The 16,558-nt window shown below is 40.8% G+C and overlaps 1 protein-coding gene across 2 annotated transcripts; it reads left to right on the forward strand.

Annotated features, from left to right (window-relative positions):
* Window positions 1-5,677: 5,677 nt before the first annotated feature.
* LOC140103817 (uncharacterized) lies at window positions 5,678-12,458 on the forward strand. 2 transcript variants are annotated; one of them, XM_072127064.1, is made up of 17 exons: window positions 5,678-5,763; window positions 6,500-6,561; window positions 6,678-6,823; window positions 7,059-7,190; window positions 7,291-7,450; window positions 8,670-8,768; window positions 8,893-9,023; window positions 9,387-9,514; window positions 9,685-9,759; window positions 9,965-10,076; window positions 10,209-10,346; window positions 10,437-10,610; window positions 10,727-10,882; window positions 11,066-11,185; window positions 11,325-11,421; window positions 11,627-11,692; window positions 11,998-12,458. In XM_072127064.1, exons 1-17 carry the CDS (start codon window positions 5,753-5,755, stop codon window positions 12,144-12,146), a joined length of 1,956 nt encoding a protein of 651 aa, XP_071983165.1. In that variant the 5' UTR covers window positions 5,678-5,752; the 3' UTR covers window positions 12,147-12,458. The 2 variants fall into 2 exon arrangements, with proteins under 2 accessions (XP_071983165.1, XP_071983164.1); XM_072127063.1 differs by lacking the exon at window positions 5,678-5,763 and adding an exon at window positions 6,082-6,171.
* The last annotated feature ends 4,100 nt before the right edge of the window (window positions 12,459-16,558 follow it).

Here is a 16,558-nt window from a genome sequence, read left to right on the forward strand (position 1 = left end):
TGCTGTTTTCACAATCCATCGCTTTAAGGCGTTGCCACTATGTTTAGTTTCCCCCTTCGTTTCATCTGTCAGAAGGAATGATAAGCCTCAGGATTGATAACCAAAAGCAGGAGTGGATACAGAACACAGAGGACATGCAAATATCCCATTTACTGGTCATCTCTGTCTTGGATCCACTCCTGTTTGATTTTGGCTTTAGCAATACTGATGATGGATTATTGACCGACTAAAAGCGAACACTGACAAACTAAAATAAGGGAAAAATGATCAGTGACGTCAATGCAGAATTACTGCTGACACCCTCTGCACTCTTTTGGGGGGTTTCTACATGTATCCACCTTTAACAGAACATGTTCTGTCGTAATCTATGGAATCATCTGATGTCAATGTAAAAAGAGTGCACTCCTTGATGTTATAGTGGGATTTTGGCCCTCAGCTCAGTCCTTTTGAGCTGGCCCAGACGTTACCTTGTCAGGCTGCGTTCCCGCTTCGATTATTTGGGGAAGTTGGCCTATGTAAGTGCACATGAAAGTGAAAAGTGAAGCGATTCTAAGAGCGGTGGCTGTCATGTGCGTGTCATACTAAAACACAGCATTGTTTGAAGACCAAACCACGCTCCCTATGCATATTTAAGCATGGCACAATGTTCTACAACACCCTAAAGCAGTGATGGCGAACCTTTTAGAGGCCGAGTGCCCAAACTACAACCCAAAACCCTGCTTATTTATTGCGAGGTGCCAACCAAAAATTAAAGCAGTAACTTATTGCTCCCTGTTCAACAACTTTCATATTGGCCTCCTGAGGACAGCAACACAGTAGAAAGATGGAAAATTTTCATCATTTTAGATTCTTTCCAGTTTCCCTCTGTACAGAGAAAATCGTAGGGCCAGCAGGAGGTCCTCCAAAATAATTTGACCATGTCTAATTCTCCCTCTTCCTACATTCCCAAGTAGCGAAGTCAGTATCAAATTGTGACTGGAAGCAGCATCTTTTAAGTTGCTTGGAACTGCAGGAAGTCTTCAAGTCTTGTCTGGTGTGCTGGGGCGATGGCCCGGGTGCCCACAAAAAGGGCTCTGAGTGCCACCTCTGGCACCCGTGCCATAGGTTCGCCACCACTGCCCTAAAGGCTCTCTGAAGCCAGGAAATACCTGTTTTTTAACGTGATTAGCCATGATTCGATTCAGGACGAATCAAATTTTTTCGAAAAATTCTGCGAATCAGGACGAACCGAATTTTAACAAATTCGCCCATCTCTAATATATATATATATATATATATATATATATATTGCATAAGTAACATACCAAATGCTGAAGTAAACACCTGGAGAGATAATATGGTGACATAAAAGGTAGACAATCTAAAAAAGAAAAGAAAACCTGGTAAATATACAAGCATACTGTATCACAACCCTGTACAATCAATAAGGTTGCGTATAAAATCTTAATTACATGACGTGTGGATATGGGATGGACCCTCAATTTATTTTAAAACAACATTTACTAAGTGCCCGAATCGCGTTTTTTCGTTGCGTTACCCAAATTTTTACCCATTTGCGCCTATTGTCCCTGAATTGCCCCCGGATTTTGGCTCACGCAATCGGAAAAACCGTCACATTTAAATTTTTATCCAGCACAGCAGTGACACCTGGTGGACATCGGGCGCACTACCTTAGTGAATCGCCGGAAGACCTGAATCCTCCGCAGAGAAGGCGCCGCTGGATCGCTGTAGTATAGCAGTATATGATAGGATTGATCAGACAAACTTGGGTTAAAATACCCTAGGGGGGCTGAAAAATGTTAACAGAAAAATAAAAAAAGTGAAAAAAATTATAATAAAAAACCTAAAAATTCAAATCACCCCCCTTTCTCTAGAAGCATATAAATAAACAGTAAAAGCCATAAACACATAAGGTATCAATGCGTCCAATCTATCGAAAAAAAACCCTTATAAAACCTATATATATTTGTTATCCCTGTGATCACACTGACCCAAAGAATAAAGTAGACGTGTCATTTGAGGCGCGCAGTGAAAGCTGTCAAATCCAAGCTCACAAGAAAACAGCGCAAATCATTTTTTCACCAATTTCACTGCATTAGGAATTTTTTTCTTCCCATTACAGGGCATGGAATATTAAATAACGTCACTTTAATTTACAATTTATATGCAGAAAAAAGCGATGACAGAGCGCTTTAAAAAAGTTATAGATTTTTAAAGGTAGAGAGTGAAAAATGTAAACAAAAAAGGGCCAAGGGGTTAAGGGGTTAAGCTCTTTTGGGAGCCGTGGAGTTATGATCAACTTCTGATGGCTCAAGCCTACTTTGTATTAACTATATTGTTGTTTTTATTTTTTTACTGGCAGCAAGGGGTTGTCATTAATTGCACATTCTCAGAATGGGTTGAAGTTACCAGTTTCTTTTTAACATTTTATATAAATGACTTCATAGAGGGTTTCCACAGTAGAGCTTTAATATTTTGACATGATACAGACGGTAGAGGCATTTGTGAAAGTTGGAAGACTGAGTGGAGAAATGCCTAAGTAAGTTTAATGTAGATAAATGTATGGTTATTAATTTGGGTCTAGAAAACAAAGTGTGCAATTATTTTTTAAACAGTCAATTGCTTAGTAAAACTGCAGGAGTCACTACTGAGAGGGACTATATTGCTGCCCCCACCGAGTAGAACTATAAAAATTGGAAGGAATCCCAAAAACTATTAGAAGAACATATGATACATGTGGCTGACAATAAACGCTTCTTTACGAAACAAAAATACTTTGAACAGGGAGAAAGTGCGGGACATCTTTTAGCTACCATAGTGAGGAGTCAGGAAGGGTCTCCCTTTATTAAAGAACTAACCGGGCCTGATGGCACTTTGTATAATGACAATGTGGGTATTAGCATGGTGATGCGGGAATTTTATAATAATTTGTATAAGACCAGGCTACCACCGGAAGGTAAGGACATGGGACTATTATTAGATAAGGTGGTTATGCCGCGATTTACAGCAGAGGTACGGGACACATTAGATCTGCCCCTGTCACTTGAAGAACTGGAAACTGCACTGGCCACTTTTCCCAATGAAAAGGCTCCAGGGAAAGACGGTCTGCCAGGAGAGGTATTTAAGAAATATAAAGATCTCCCATTGCCCAAGCTATTTGAGAACTTAATGGATGCTAGGGAGAAGGGAGAATTACCAGACTCTATGCGGGAAGCCATTATTGTCCTGATACCTAAACCAGGTAAAGATCCTAAGCTCCCTGAGTGATACAGGCCAATTTCCCTACTGTCGACTGATGTTAAGATTCTAGCAAAAGTCCTGGCCAATCGTCTCACTAAAGTCATCTCTGGACTAATCGATGCGAACCAGTCTGGCTTTATGCCAAATAGATCAACTGCAATTAATATAAGGCAGCTGTACTTAATTCTGCAGGCTCAGATGGCTAGGAAGTGTGGGGGGGGGCAGTTCTCTCACTCGACGCTGCCAAAGCTTATGACAACTTCGAGTGGGAATACTTATGGGCTGTGCTTGAACATATGGGTTTTGCCCTGAGTTCATGAAATGGATTAAGTTTTTGTACTCTAGTCCCAAAGCGAGATTGAGAATAAATGGGGAAATAACAGAGAGTTTTAGTTTGGGGAGGGGGACCAGGCAGGGGTGCCCACTCTCACCCCTGTTGTTTGCGATAGCGGTGGAACCATTGGCATGTCTGGTGCGTTCCTCTCCGCAAGTAGTGGGATTCCCAGGAACATCTAGGGAAGAGCGTATATCTTTATATCTCCTATTATATGTTGGATGCTTGGAGAGATCTATTGACCCTCTTATGGCGTTAATACAGGATTTTGGAACGTACTCTGGTTAACAGATATACTGGAGCAAATCTGCAATTTTACCCCTTGTAGAGATCCAAAGGGCAACAGCCCAACTACAAGTAGTCAGCTCCTTTAAAAATCTAGGAGTGCAAATAACGGCTGGGCCTATGGACTACTTAGCTAATAATTTAGACCCAATCCTTGCCCGGATTAGGAGCAAGACTAATACGTGGTGTAAGTTGCCCATGTCCCCTATAGGCAGGGAAAACTTAGTAAAAATTATTTTTATGCCTCAAGTCCTATAGATTATACACAATACCCCGGTATGGATACCACAGAGATATTTTTAAAATATACTATCACTGTTTAGAGCATTGGTATGGAAAAAAAATCTGCACGTTATGAGTACCAAAATACTCGGGGGGACTCTCTTTACCGAACCCTTGGATCTATTTCATAAGCTCCCAGCTACAGCATTTTAAGGGGTGGGGGAAACAGGAGGGCTGTGGAGTAGCAGGCAAGCTGATCTGTCAATGGTTGAACTATTTGATTCCGGCGATGGCATCGGAGTCAGGTTTTCAGAAAATACATAATACAACACTTCCCACATTACAATTAATGAACGAAGTATGGGAGGTCTTTAAGGACCTCACTCAACTCACTGGTCTGACACAGCACAGCCCTTTATGGCGCAATCCTAATTTGACGGAAACGTTCCGATTGGAGGGCTTCTCTCCATGGGAAAAACAAGGAATCGTATTGTTATCACAAGTGCTGCAGGAGGGAAAACTTAAGTCCTTTGAACGAATAAATTAGGACTTTGCTATCACAAATAGGCATTTCTACCAATATTTGCAACTATGTCATGCACTACATGCACAATTTGGGGATGTAGCAATACCTATTCAATCTAATATACTACTGACATATATACTAGAAAGGGAAGACATAGCTGGGATGATCTCATTCGTATATTTGTGGTTATTGGACAAATATCTAGATCAGTTCCCTTACGGGTCTCGTGCTAAATGGGGGTCGGATGTGGGGCCCATAGATGATGATGAATAGAGGAATGCATTAGAAGTGATACCACTGCTGTCTCCCTGTGTGTGTCACAACGGTTTATGATCTACAGAGTATACAGAACTCCGGTTTTGATACATAAATATGGGATGAGATCTGACTCTAACTATCCACGATGTCAACAGCCTGATGCCCATTTACTGCATATGTTATGGGAGTGTGGAGAACTGGAAGACTACTGGAAATGGGTTCTAAGCCTGTTGCAACAGGTGTTCCAAACTCAGATAGCCGCAGCTCCTAAAGTGTGTCTTTTAGGCATACCGACAGAACAGATGCAGGACACCTCTTCATCAATAGGGATTCAGAGAGCACTATGCCAGGCACGTAAGTAGATATTGTTCCATTGGATTAGGCATACATATCCCACCCTACAGGAATATAAGAATAGAATGAATAATATTATACACTTGGAGTATGGAGTTAATTTGAAACGAAAAGTAATGAAAAAATTCAAGAGATTTCAATATTTTGATTTTTTTTAAAAACTGCAGGAGAAAAAGATTTGGTGATATTGGAGGAAATTAAACCTAATTTTAGTGACCAGATCCAGACAGCTGCTAAAGTAGGAAAAGTAGGAGCAACGTCTGGACCATTGTGGAGTTTTCTTTTACTAAACAAGTGGTACCAACAGTTTTGTCCACGTGTGTAACTGCAATAACACTGCTTCCTATGTACCAAAATGTAATGACTATGGTTATTGTGATGTCATCAGTGATGTCATAATGGCCATCGCCTATAAAATCGGCCGGTTGCTCTCAGTCTGCTCATTCACTATTGTGATTTGCTAGTGAGCACTTGTGTTCTACTTGTTGTCCTGCGACCTGTAGAAAACAGCTTGTTTTATAAACCTTTAAATCATGGATCCCAGGTAAGAAAGAGGATGGGAGGAGGGGTGGAGATAGGGGTAATTTTTAGTTTCACAATATTCATCTGAACGAAATCGGGAAGCCACTGGCGATCATATGAGGATTGGGGAAAAGTAGGAGCAGTGTCTGGACCATTGTGAACTTTTCTTTTACTAAACAAGTGGTACCAACAATTTTGACCACGTGTGTAACTACAATAACACTGCTTCCTATGTACCAATATGTCATGACTATGGTTATTGTGATGTCATCAGTGATGTCATAATGGCCATTGCCTATAAAATCGGCCAGTTGCCCTCAGTCTGCTCATTCACTATTGTGATTTGCTAGTGTGCACTTGTGTTCTACTTGTTGTCCTGCGACCTGTACAAAACAGCTTGTTTTATAAACCTTAAAATCATGGATCCCAGGTAAGGAAGAGGATGGGAGGAGGGGTGGAGATAGGGGTTATTTTTAGTTTCACAATATTGATCAGAATTTAATTTGGCAGCCCCTGACAATCATGTGAGGATTGGGGAAAAGTAGCAGTAATTTCTGGAATGGCGCCTGTTGTTGCACAGATGGTCAAAGTGTTATAATCATTTCTTCTTGGTATGAATCTACATGGTCTAACTTGACAGGTCCCCGATGCACCATAATGCATCAATACACATCTAGGCATATAGAGGAGCTGGGGGTCTATTCTATGGAGGAAAATGATTTAATACAAAAATATCCAAGTGATTTCTCTTCTTGCAGATTTGAGGGAACATCCACCAGAGACCGAATCTATCAGACCTGGTATGTGGATCCAAATCTCAGTAAGTCAAGTCTCTCTTCAAAACTACTATTATCATACCGCAGCTTTATACCAGTGAAATATCTCCTGTATGTTTCCCCAACTCTGTGTCACATGACTTTTTTTTCTTTACTCTAGAACTTAAAAAATTTTTGGCCACCTGGAATTTGCTGAAGACAGAAACAGCCTTCACATCATTTATCCCAGATTTCATCCAGGGAATGGAAGATGAAGATCTTTCCAGTTATATATGTGAGATCAAAAGAGCCATCAAGAGAGACCTGGTGAGTAGACTCATACATTGTTCACACTATCATTTTATACTGCAACGAGTCCACCTATTCCTTGACTTGGATGGCCTCTTAGCTTGCCATAAAGGCAGTCCAAGTCGCACTTGGTCTTATATTGACCATTCACAGACAGCGGTGTAGAGCAGTGCCATATGATGGCCAGATTTGGGTGGTGCTTGCATGTACTTTTCCCTCATCCATCCATCCTGTTCTCCTTTTTCTGTTGCAGTTATGCATTCATCAATATTCCACCGCGTGTCATTTCTTGGTCAAAGTGATTCATCATAGAAGAGATATAAAACAATTCAGTGATTATTTCATGGTGGATTTCCTATTGGATCGCCTAAATTGGGCCCATGAGGTAAGTCTGGTGTCATGGTGCTTTATGTTACTGTAGTAATCAGTGCTATACATGTGAAGAACATGGATAATTATAACCGGCTGCATCTCTCTATTTACAGAATAGAGAAGAAATGAAATACCTCATGACTAAAAATGTTCTCGTCTGGATGAGTGTTTGCCATTTTGAAAGTGTCATCAATAGACTGAGATTCTTCATTTGCTATGATACCTTTCATGCTAGCACTCTGGACCTCTTGATAGAAGTAATATCTCTGTGTGGTAAGTGATGTCCTACTCTACTAGTGAAGACCGGCCAAGTCATCTATTGAATGTAGATTATCTGTCCAGTAGATGTGTATATATATATATATATATATAAATATATATATATATATATATATATATATATATATATATATATATATAAATAAAGTATTTACCGAGTATAAGCTGACCCGATTGTAAGCAGAGACCCCTAATTTTAACACAAAAACTGGGAAAACCTATTGACTCGAGTTTGAGCCTAGTATATAGCATGCCACCACATACTCCCAGTATGTAGACAGCCAGCTCAAACCCACAGTATACAGCCAGCCCTTTGTCTCTAGTACATTGCCTACAGCCCCTTCCCCCCAGTATATAGCCTGCAGCCCATGTCCCCCAAGTATATAGCCTGCAGCCTCCCAGTATATAGCCTGTAGCCCCTGCATCTCCCCCATATACAGCCTGCAGGAAAAAAAACAAAGTATTCACCTTCCGTCTTCTTCTTTACATGGATGTCCGTCATTGGCTCCATGTCTGTGCACAGTTGGTCGCACATCCCATGATGCATCATGATGCCTGCTGAAAATTTGGTCTTGTACTCGAAAATATATGACATATATGTCCCATCTATTCGATTTAGACCTTTTAGACATATCGTAAGCTAGATATATTTTATAATCACTCACCTCCACAGCCACAAAATGACAATTCAAGCTTCATCACCTCATACCATCCTTGAAGTGAACACACACATACCTGTACCATCTCCTGAGGCATATGATAAAAAGATGTAGGGGCTCATTTATAAGGGTCGCAGACCACACTGTTTGCCATTTTTGGGGATTGCATGGCTTGGAGAGGTATTTAACAAGGGTCTGTGCTGGGATTGTGTTGCACACAATTGTTTTTTGGCACAGCTGCACTGGCTTCCATGCGACACAAATTAAGGGGCCTGTTGAAGATCTGACTGTTTCGGACTGAGCGCGGGATTTAACTTTCAAATTGTGTTGTAAGCCCAAGCACTTACATACACCATAAAGAAGAAGGTGAACTCCATCGGACCTGAGAGGGGAAGTGACACATGCAGGATATCGGGCAGGCGATCTTAGTGAATCGGGGCAGAGCGCATTATCGTCAGACAACACACTTTCAGTGAACTCCAGCGGCCAGGTGAGTAAATGAGCCCCATAATGTAGAAAATATAATATGTAATTACCTTCTGCTTCCCTTACAGCACCTGTAGTCATCCCCCATGTGGTGCAAATGCTGCCAAAAGTGAGTGATAAAATCGAAGAAGTTCTTGACCCTGACTCTAGGGAGACCATATGTCATGGTGAGTAAGACACTTCAGGTGGTTGTAGTTCCTCCACTGAATAGTCCTCTTGTATATAGTTATTATTAGACAACCAGAGTTACAATATCCAGCCTAACCGTGTATCTGTGTTTCTCCTCTACAGCCGTGAGACGTCTCTCTTGCAGCGTTTTGCAGTATTTGGAGAAAAGCCACCAGTACAAGGTGCAACTATTCAAGGCCATGAACAGCATTAGAGCCAGCATCTCCATATGGCTGCATGAGGTCCCAGCAGGGGTAAGAAGCCTGGTCCTGATGGGACATGGGAAATGTTATCATTTAGCATCATATCATCTAGATCTCCTAAGACATCATGTAAATCAGACTCTTCAAAGCTAAAATGCCCATGGCCGGCTTGTGATTGATTGGTTGAATGAATGAGGTGAGGAGGACTGAGGATGTCTATAGATGGATGCTCATGCTATGAACATAGATAGGTATGCATGGATGATGGGTATGTGAATACATTGCTGGCTGACCGGGCTATTTGGTTATATATTCTAACAATGAGGCCACATACCACTGACTGTATCCATTCACCTGTATAAAGATGTAGCTACTAATCTATTAATCCTAATCTTACATTTTACAACAAAACAGCTTGCAGAAGAAGTCCAACGTGCTCTTGAACCCTTTACTGGCCCTTACACTACAGAGAACAAGCCGGCAGAGACCGATGATGTCATTTCAAAGACCCTTCCTCAATTCCACCACATACAACAGCTCAGGTAAGTCATATGGTGCTGCTCCTCCTCTATGAGCATTAGGTAGGAGAAGTCAGCCGTTATAATTGCTTCCCATAAAGATATTCCTCTGTCATCCCTCCATGGTTAATAGTTCCTCCTAAGTGCTGCTCTATGGTTATTCTGATTGTCATTGTTTCATTATTTCATAAAAGGAAACAACGCGTGATTGGATTTAAGATTGCAAAAGATTCACCGGAGCTGCGGATACAGATGCGCGAGTTTGTGACGTAAGTTTTCCAAAAAACCTTATACATTATATATATATACAGTATATATATATATATATATGTGTGTGTTTCAGAACATCAGAATTGTGTAGCTACATTAACATCACTCCATGAATCCCAATGGAGACACTTTACTAACAACACTTCCCTTAGCATCCAAGGAAGATTCCATGTTATACTGAGGTATCATCTTTCATTTTTCTAGATCCATGGTAGCTGGTAAAAAGTTACCAAAGCCTTTCCGGAAGTCTATGCTCAACATATTAAAGAATGCTCTACCGGTACCCAAAATGACAGCGATCCTATTCTTCAATGAGGTGAGGTGGTGATTTTAAAATCAATAGAAATAAGGAATTTGATATTTGGCTTCCCTCTGGGCAAGGGTGGCAGCATATTCCATATAAGGGGTTAGCATAGTGGTCATTTTAACCATTCTATTATTTATTTAGGCTTTCAAACATGGCAGTCTGCTGAAGCCGAAGGAGCAGAACACAGCCATCCAAATTCTGCTGAAAATTACAATTGAGGACGATACCGTAATGTGCTGTGCCGCCATAGAAGCGCTGGGAAACGCAGCCCCAAGACTGGTAAGTAAAATATCCCACTGTGACATTATCATCAGAAGTCCTTGATCTAATATATATGACATTGTTCTGTATTCTGTATGTTTCTTGCAGGTTGAGAGCAATTGGAAACAAATTATTTACCACCTCCACCAAAGACTCTCAAAAACTACCAACACCAAGGTCATTGTGGGGACATTAAGGGCGTTGTCAAACTTCATCAAACATCTGCGGTTCGCTGTCCTCAACAGAGATTATGTTAATATATGCCAGGAGTATTTGGACTATGTGAGTTATACAACTATATGTTTATGTTGAACCACTATATTTTTCCTCTCTATCTGTATGCGTCATCCAATAACACACAACTGTTACCATAACTTGGACTACTATTCTATTTCTAGGCAGACGAACAGGTCCAAATGGCAGCTGTTACTCTATTGAAAGACCTGACACAAAGCTGCCATCTCGCGATGTCTAGCTACTTCCACAGCCAAGTCAAGAGATGTATACCGAGCCTGCTCGTGAAAATACATAGTGCCAACCAGGAGAAATCAGCAGTGAGTATAGAGCAGTCTGGAGCAGATAACATGGTGCCGTGGGATACACAGCGTCATCAGCGCTCTATAGCTGGCTGCTTACCATGGGCACCATCTGTAGCTGATGCCTACCCTCAGTACATATTGATAACCTAGGTTACATCAGCGATATTAACTTAACCATGTGTTTTCTCTTTTCTCAAGGCCGCCACTTCATGTGTAATAAGTTGCCTGAGCTACGTAAAAGGAGGCACCATTCGGGGATTTTTACGGAAAGAGGGACCGCCAGACACTAGTGACCTGGGGTCCATCTACAGCTACCTGGTAAGTACCTGCTTCTGGACAGAGTTATATTACAACGCAAATTTGGAAAGTGCGACTAGTGAGGGGGGAATGTGGTAATGCACCTTTATTCCAGTTATTGACAATCATGTATGTATACCCTGTACTGTATCTCCCATAGGCGGATTATCACCCGAAGATGACAAAGACCATGCTCCTTCACACACCAGACAACCTGAGTCACTTAGAGGACAAGTGGGCTGTTCTGCAACATTTCAGTAAGTAACTCGGGAGACACTGGGATGTCCTAGGATTTATGATAACGGCATGACATAATCGTGTTCATCCCTGGATGGAGCTCTAGGTTTGGTTGTTAGTTTACACCTCCATGATAGACATGTCTAGCTGAGAGAGCTTGGTTCTTCTCGGTCACATCTGATGTTCTGCAGGAGTTAATATTGGCTCTTCTTTTGTGTGTTTCAGAATACCTCACCTTGGTCATTCAGAAAGATGCTGTAAAGGCTACAGAGTTGTACAAGCTTTACCAAGGTAAGAGATAACATGGAGTAATAGACTGTTATGAGGGAAGTTGATGCTGGTGAGTGGACAAAGGTGGCAACATACCTCCTCCCTTCAACTGTGCTACAGAGGCAATGTCAGGGCTATGGCCTCACCCTCCATAGAGATTGTCAATTCCTGACTAAAGCAGAGCATCTTCACAACATTGAGAAGCTCATTGCAGTACTATGAGGACATGTGCTATGACCCAGACCTACTGTAACACAATCACCCTCGCCACATACAAAGCTGCCATCCCCGACCCATCCCATTGATTTGTGTTTTTCTCATTTTAGGCCTGGTGACACTGAACAGCAATAACAACCCGATGACTCTCAATATCGTGGCAGGAAAGGCCCGTTCTATCCTGATCAGCAAGTGGCCACCTGAAAGAAGAGGATCATGGATAGGGTGGAGCACCAAATGCTGCTGGTGCTCCAATTGATATACAAGCTATTGACAACATGGGACTCCATTCTAGTCCCTTACATGGAGTTTTCATTGAGGCGGATTCTTGGCCTGGTCTCTGTTCTCACCACTGGACAAGACCTTCTCACTGGATTGGACACTCCATCATGGGCAGCACGGAAGCTCAGTGACTAACACTGTTGCCTTGCAGCACCTTAGTTCTATTCTGACCTAGGACAACATCTGCATGGAGTTTGTATGTTCTCCCCGTGCTTGCGTGGGTTTTCCCCGGGTACTCCGGTTTCCTCCCACACTATAAAGACATATTGATTGGGATCAATAAAAAAGCTACCGGTATTGTAAATCCCAAGATCTGTGTCCGAGCCTTTATATGATTTATATGGATCATTATAGTGACACCTTCATCAGAAAGGAATATAACTGCCTTGTCATGAAAAATTTTATTTTAAATAAGATGTACTTTGGATAAGACAAAATGAGAAAAAAGATGTGTTAGATAGGCAAATAAACAATTGGAGCACTTGATGCAATGTATGCACACGCACACATGATTAAAAATAGAAACAATTATAATGACCAAGAAAAATATATATTGTCAACAGCACCAGTCTCTATAACGGGCAGCACTCAGTCCATATGAACCAGTCCTTGTGTGAGTAAATTTGCCATTTATACACATACCATTCCTGAAGCTCTTTTTCGAGTACAGTAAGTTGATCACCAGATGAGGATCCAGGTTTTTCACAGGAAGAACATAAGATTTGTTTAAACAACAAACTAGGCAGCAACCATTAATTTTCCGTTTTCCACCTCCCAGAACCAGCTCTACAAAGTTATTCCACCTCACGAGGGGAGATGATAACACATGGTGCAGTCTGTTTTATTAACAGTTCTGCATTAATTGCTCTTCTGGTGTATTATACTTTGCTACTTTGTGAGAACACGTGAACAAAGTGAATGAAAGGATTGGACTATGGGGACTCAGACTGCTTACCCTGCAAGGGAACACTATCCACAAGCTCATCAGAGCAAAGGACATTGCTGTGTCTTTTCCTGGGGTGACTTCTAGCACTACTGTGGTGTGCGACAGGTTAACCAAATGACAAGGACATGGGTGGCGATTCAGGGGGATCTGTCAACCTAGTGCTTTTATGGCAGCCAATAACCTGAGCAAAACAAAGTGCTGCCCCAGGTGCCCGAACAAAGTGCAGACTTGTTTGCACCTATCTGCAGGACATGGGGGCGATTCAGGACACATGGCGCCTTATGAATGGTTTTAAAGACGGTATTTTAGGTGCTTCAGTTTTCATAGGTGCTCAGTCAACTGAAAGACGATGCCAGACACACTAACATCCACTTCTTCTGGCTCCCTTTTGTATGAATACTTTTGCATTACACTGTAAAGAAAATATTTGGATACCAAAATTAATTTCATGCACATGATTAGTTAATTTGTTAAGATGTTTGTTTTAGATATTGTACATTTCCAGTGACAGGAAACCATCGGAACATTTTTTGGTTTGAAATCAAACATGTTTGTCAAATTACTTTCAAATAGTCATTTAGTTGTCAAAATGGAATCAAAGTCACCTCCTATTGTGCTTCCATTGTTAACTGATTAAGAGATTGTCCAAATTAGCTGTCCGTTGCCAAATTTGGATGATCTATTTTGTCCTCCGGATGGCGCTAGCACTGACAGTGTGCCAGCCTGATCTGCAGCAGGAAACCGACTGTTACATACAGCCTGGTCCCTGCCGCATCGGCTCGGTCGAAAGATCTCTCCTTGCTGCGCAGTTTAATCGCAGTTTTGATCGCAATCAAACACAATCGTGGCAGCTAAGGAGAGAGACACCCTATTCTCTCTGCCAGTCTCCCGACCCCCTGCAACACGATCCCAGGGTGCCATGGAGTTGCCATGGCAGCTGGAGGTCAGATGAAGATCTCCATGTCTGCCATGTACGGTGGCCTATTAGGCCTACACTGTTTCTAATAGGCAAACTGGCAGTATAACATTGGCAGATACAATACATTGCAGTATAGAAGTACTGTACCCTCACAGAATTTCTATTGTCACGTCTGTATTGACCTTGGTTATGCAGATATTACATTATGATACCCCTATGCAAAGGGTATATAAAAAATTAAGATACAAAACTGAGTAAAAATAGCAATTTTAGTGCTTTTTGCCTTCCAAAAATATATAATAGAAAGCGATCAAAAAGTCAGACGTACCCTAATATAGCACCAATCTAACTGCTACCTTTTCCCGCAATAAACAAGCCCTAGAGATCCTCTTTTGATTGAGGAATAAAAATGTTATAGCTCTCAGAATCCAGAAAAATTGGGGTTTGAGACAGCACTCACTCTGAAGCCATAAAGCTGTGAACCACATAATAGAAAATAGCGCCCAAATGTCCGGAACGCGACTTTTACACCATTTTACATCACATAATAAAGGAATAAGTGACCAAAATCCCGCACAGTCATTAAAATGGTAGCAATGAAAACTTCGGCTCATTTTGCAAAAAAATGACACCTAACACAGCTCCGTGCACCAAAGTATGAAAAAGTTATTAGTGTCAGAAGATGGCCAATTTTTTTTTTCTATTTTGTACACATTCGTTTCATTTTTTTAAATGTATTAAAACACAATAAAACGTAGAGGTGTTATTTGGAGAGCACGGTGAAAAACTGAGCCCACAAGAACGTGACATGAATGTGCTTAATTTCCAATTTTTCCACATTTGGAATTTTTTTTCCAGCTTCCCAGTACACGACATGGCATAACAAATAATGTGACGGAGAAGTAAAATTTGTTAACGCATGAAGCTCTGTACACAGAAAAATGAAAAAGTTATGGGTTTTTGAAGGTGGAGAGCGAGAAATGAGAGAAAAAAACCTGCGTCCTTAAGGGGTTAAAAAGACCAAATCCGAGGAACCACTTCTAATAAAGTAAACCGCCCATGCGTTGTCACCATAGTTACTCGGTTTTGCTATACAACAGGGAGTAAAATCAATCATTTGACATTGAAATAATGGGGCCATCTGATAATAGAGATGTGCTTATGTATTAGTAATATCATTCTAGCCAAATGCTCAATGGCCTCATATAACCTCATATTCCAACAATTTATTTAAAAGGAAACATGCATTTCCTATTGTTGTTTAATAATTCATAGTAGAAGAAAGTATTTTAGCTGGATTAATAGCAATAATGTCAGATATATAACATCAAGTCACATCCTTAAAAAATGCATCTCAAAACGTGACGCAAAGCATTGTGTGGATGCTCCCTCAATCTACAAGCTACAGACAGATAAGATCTTTATAGCAGGGGAAGGAGTTGTAGCAGTGCTGATTGTGTGTCATTGTGTGTTATATCCATCTCATGAATTTCATCATCTCTCATATTAGGTCTGTCTCATCTCTCATATACTATGTGTCAAGTACTACTGAATGTTCAGAAAATAAATGAAAGTGTAGATAAACCTGGACCCTGATAATCTAACATCTTAGACACCACAAAGCATCTCACAGCACAGAGGAATCATGCAGTATCTGCTTAGAAAGTCTCCACCCACACTCTGCAATTTTAAACTAAAATTGTAAACATCACTAGGGGATAAAAATGTGGAAACTTTCTTTTACGGGAAAATCCTTTTGACTGGAACAGGTTCAAATGCAAGGAACCAAGTTTATTAATGGAATGGACGGTACATGGATCTCTCAATACCTAAACAAAATTATCACGTTATGGGAACAAACTATTTTGTTAATTCAGATGAAAAATAGTATAAAACTTAGTTTTTATTTCATCCTTTTAAAAAATAGGTTAAAAAGGTACCATGGTAATGACAGAAACGGACACGTTTTGAACTAAATGCTGTTCTTAATCATAGTCAACACATCACCATACTATGTAAAAAGTTATATAGAAAAAGGAAAGGAAGTGGGCGGAAAAGGGAGTCGAAAATACGTCACAAATTAAATGCAGCTTAGTGGCAACAGGAAAACATCAAAAAACAGAGTAAAGAAAAGCATGGTTAAAACATGATTAGTAAATGTACATTACATCATTCCTGGAATTTAGACCTAGTGGTATTCTAGTTTTCATGGTTAATATCCAGTAGGCTTCCCTATTTCGGAGAGCTTTGATCCAATCCCCGCCTCTTTTAGGGCGATTAACCCGTTCTATGGGTACTACTGATAGATGTGAAGTGTCTCCATTGTGTAAATCCCTGCAGTGTCTGGAAACTGCTGAAATGTTACGTATATTGCTTCCTACATGCATGGTGGATGGATCATAGCGAGCCCCTGATATATGTTCTGCTATTCTCTGTTTCAAAGCCCGTTAAGTGCTACCTATGTATTGCAGCGAACATTCATTGCAAATAATAGAATACACTACACATGTAGAGTTGCAATTTA

Source organism: Engystomops pustulosus, chromosome 10, assembly GCF_040894005.1.
Source record: "Engystomops pustulosus chromosome 10, aEngPut4.maternal, whole genome shotgun sequence".
Taxonomy (NCBI): Eukaryota; Metazoa; Chordata; class Amphibia; order Anura; family Leptodactylidae; genus Engystomops; species Engystomops pustulosus.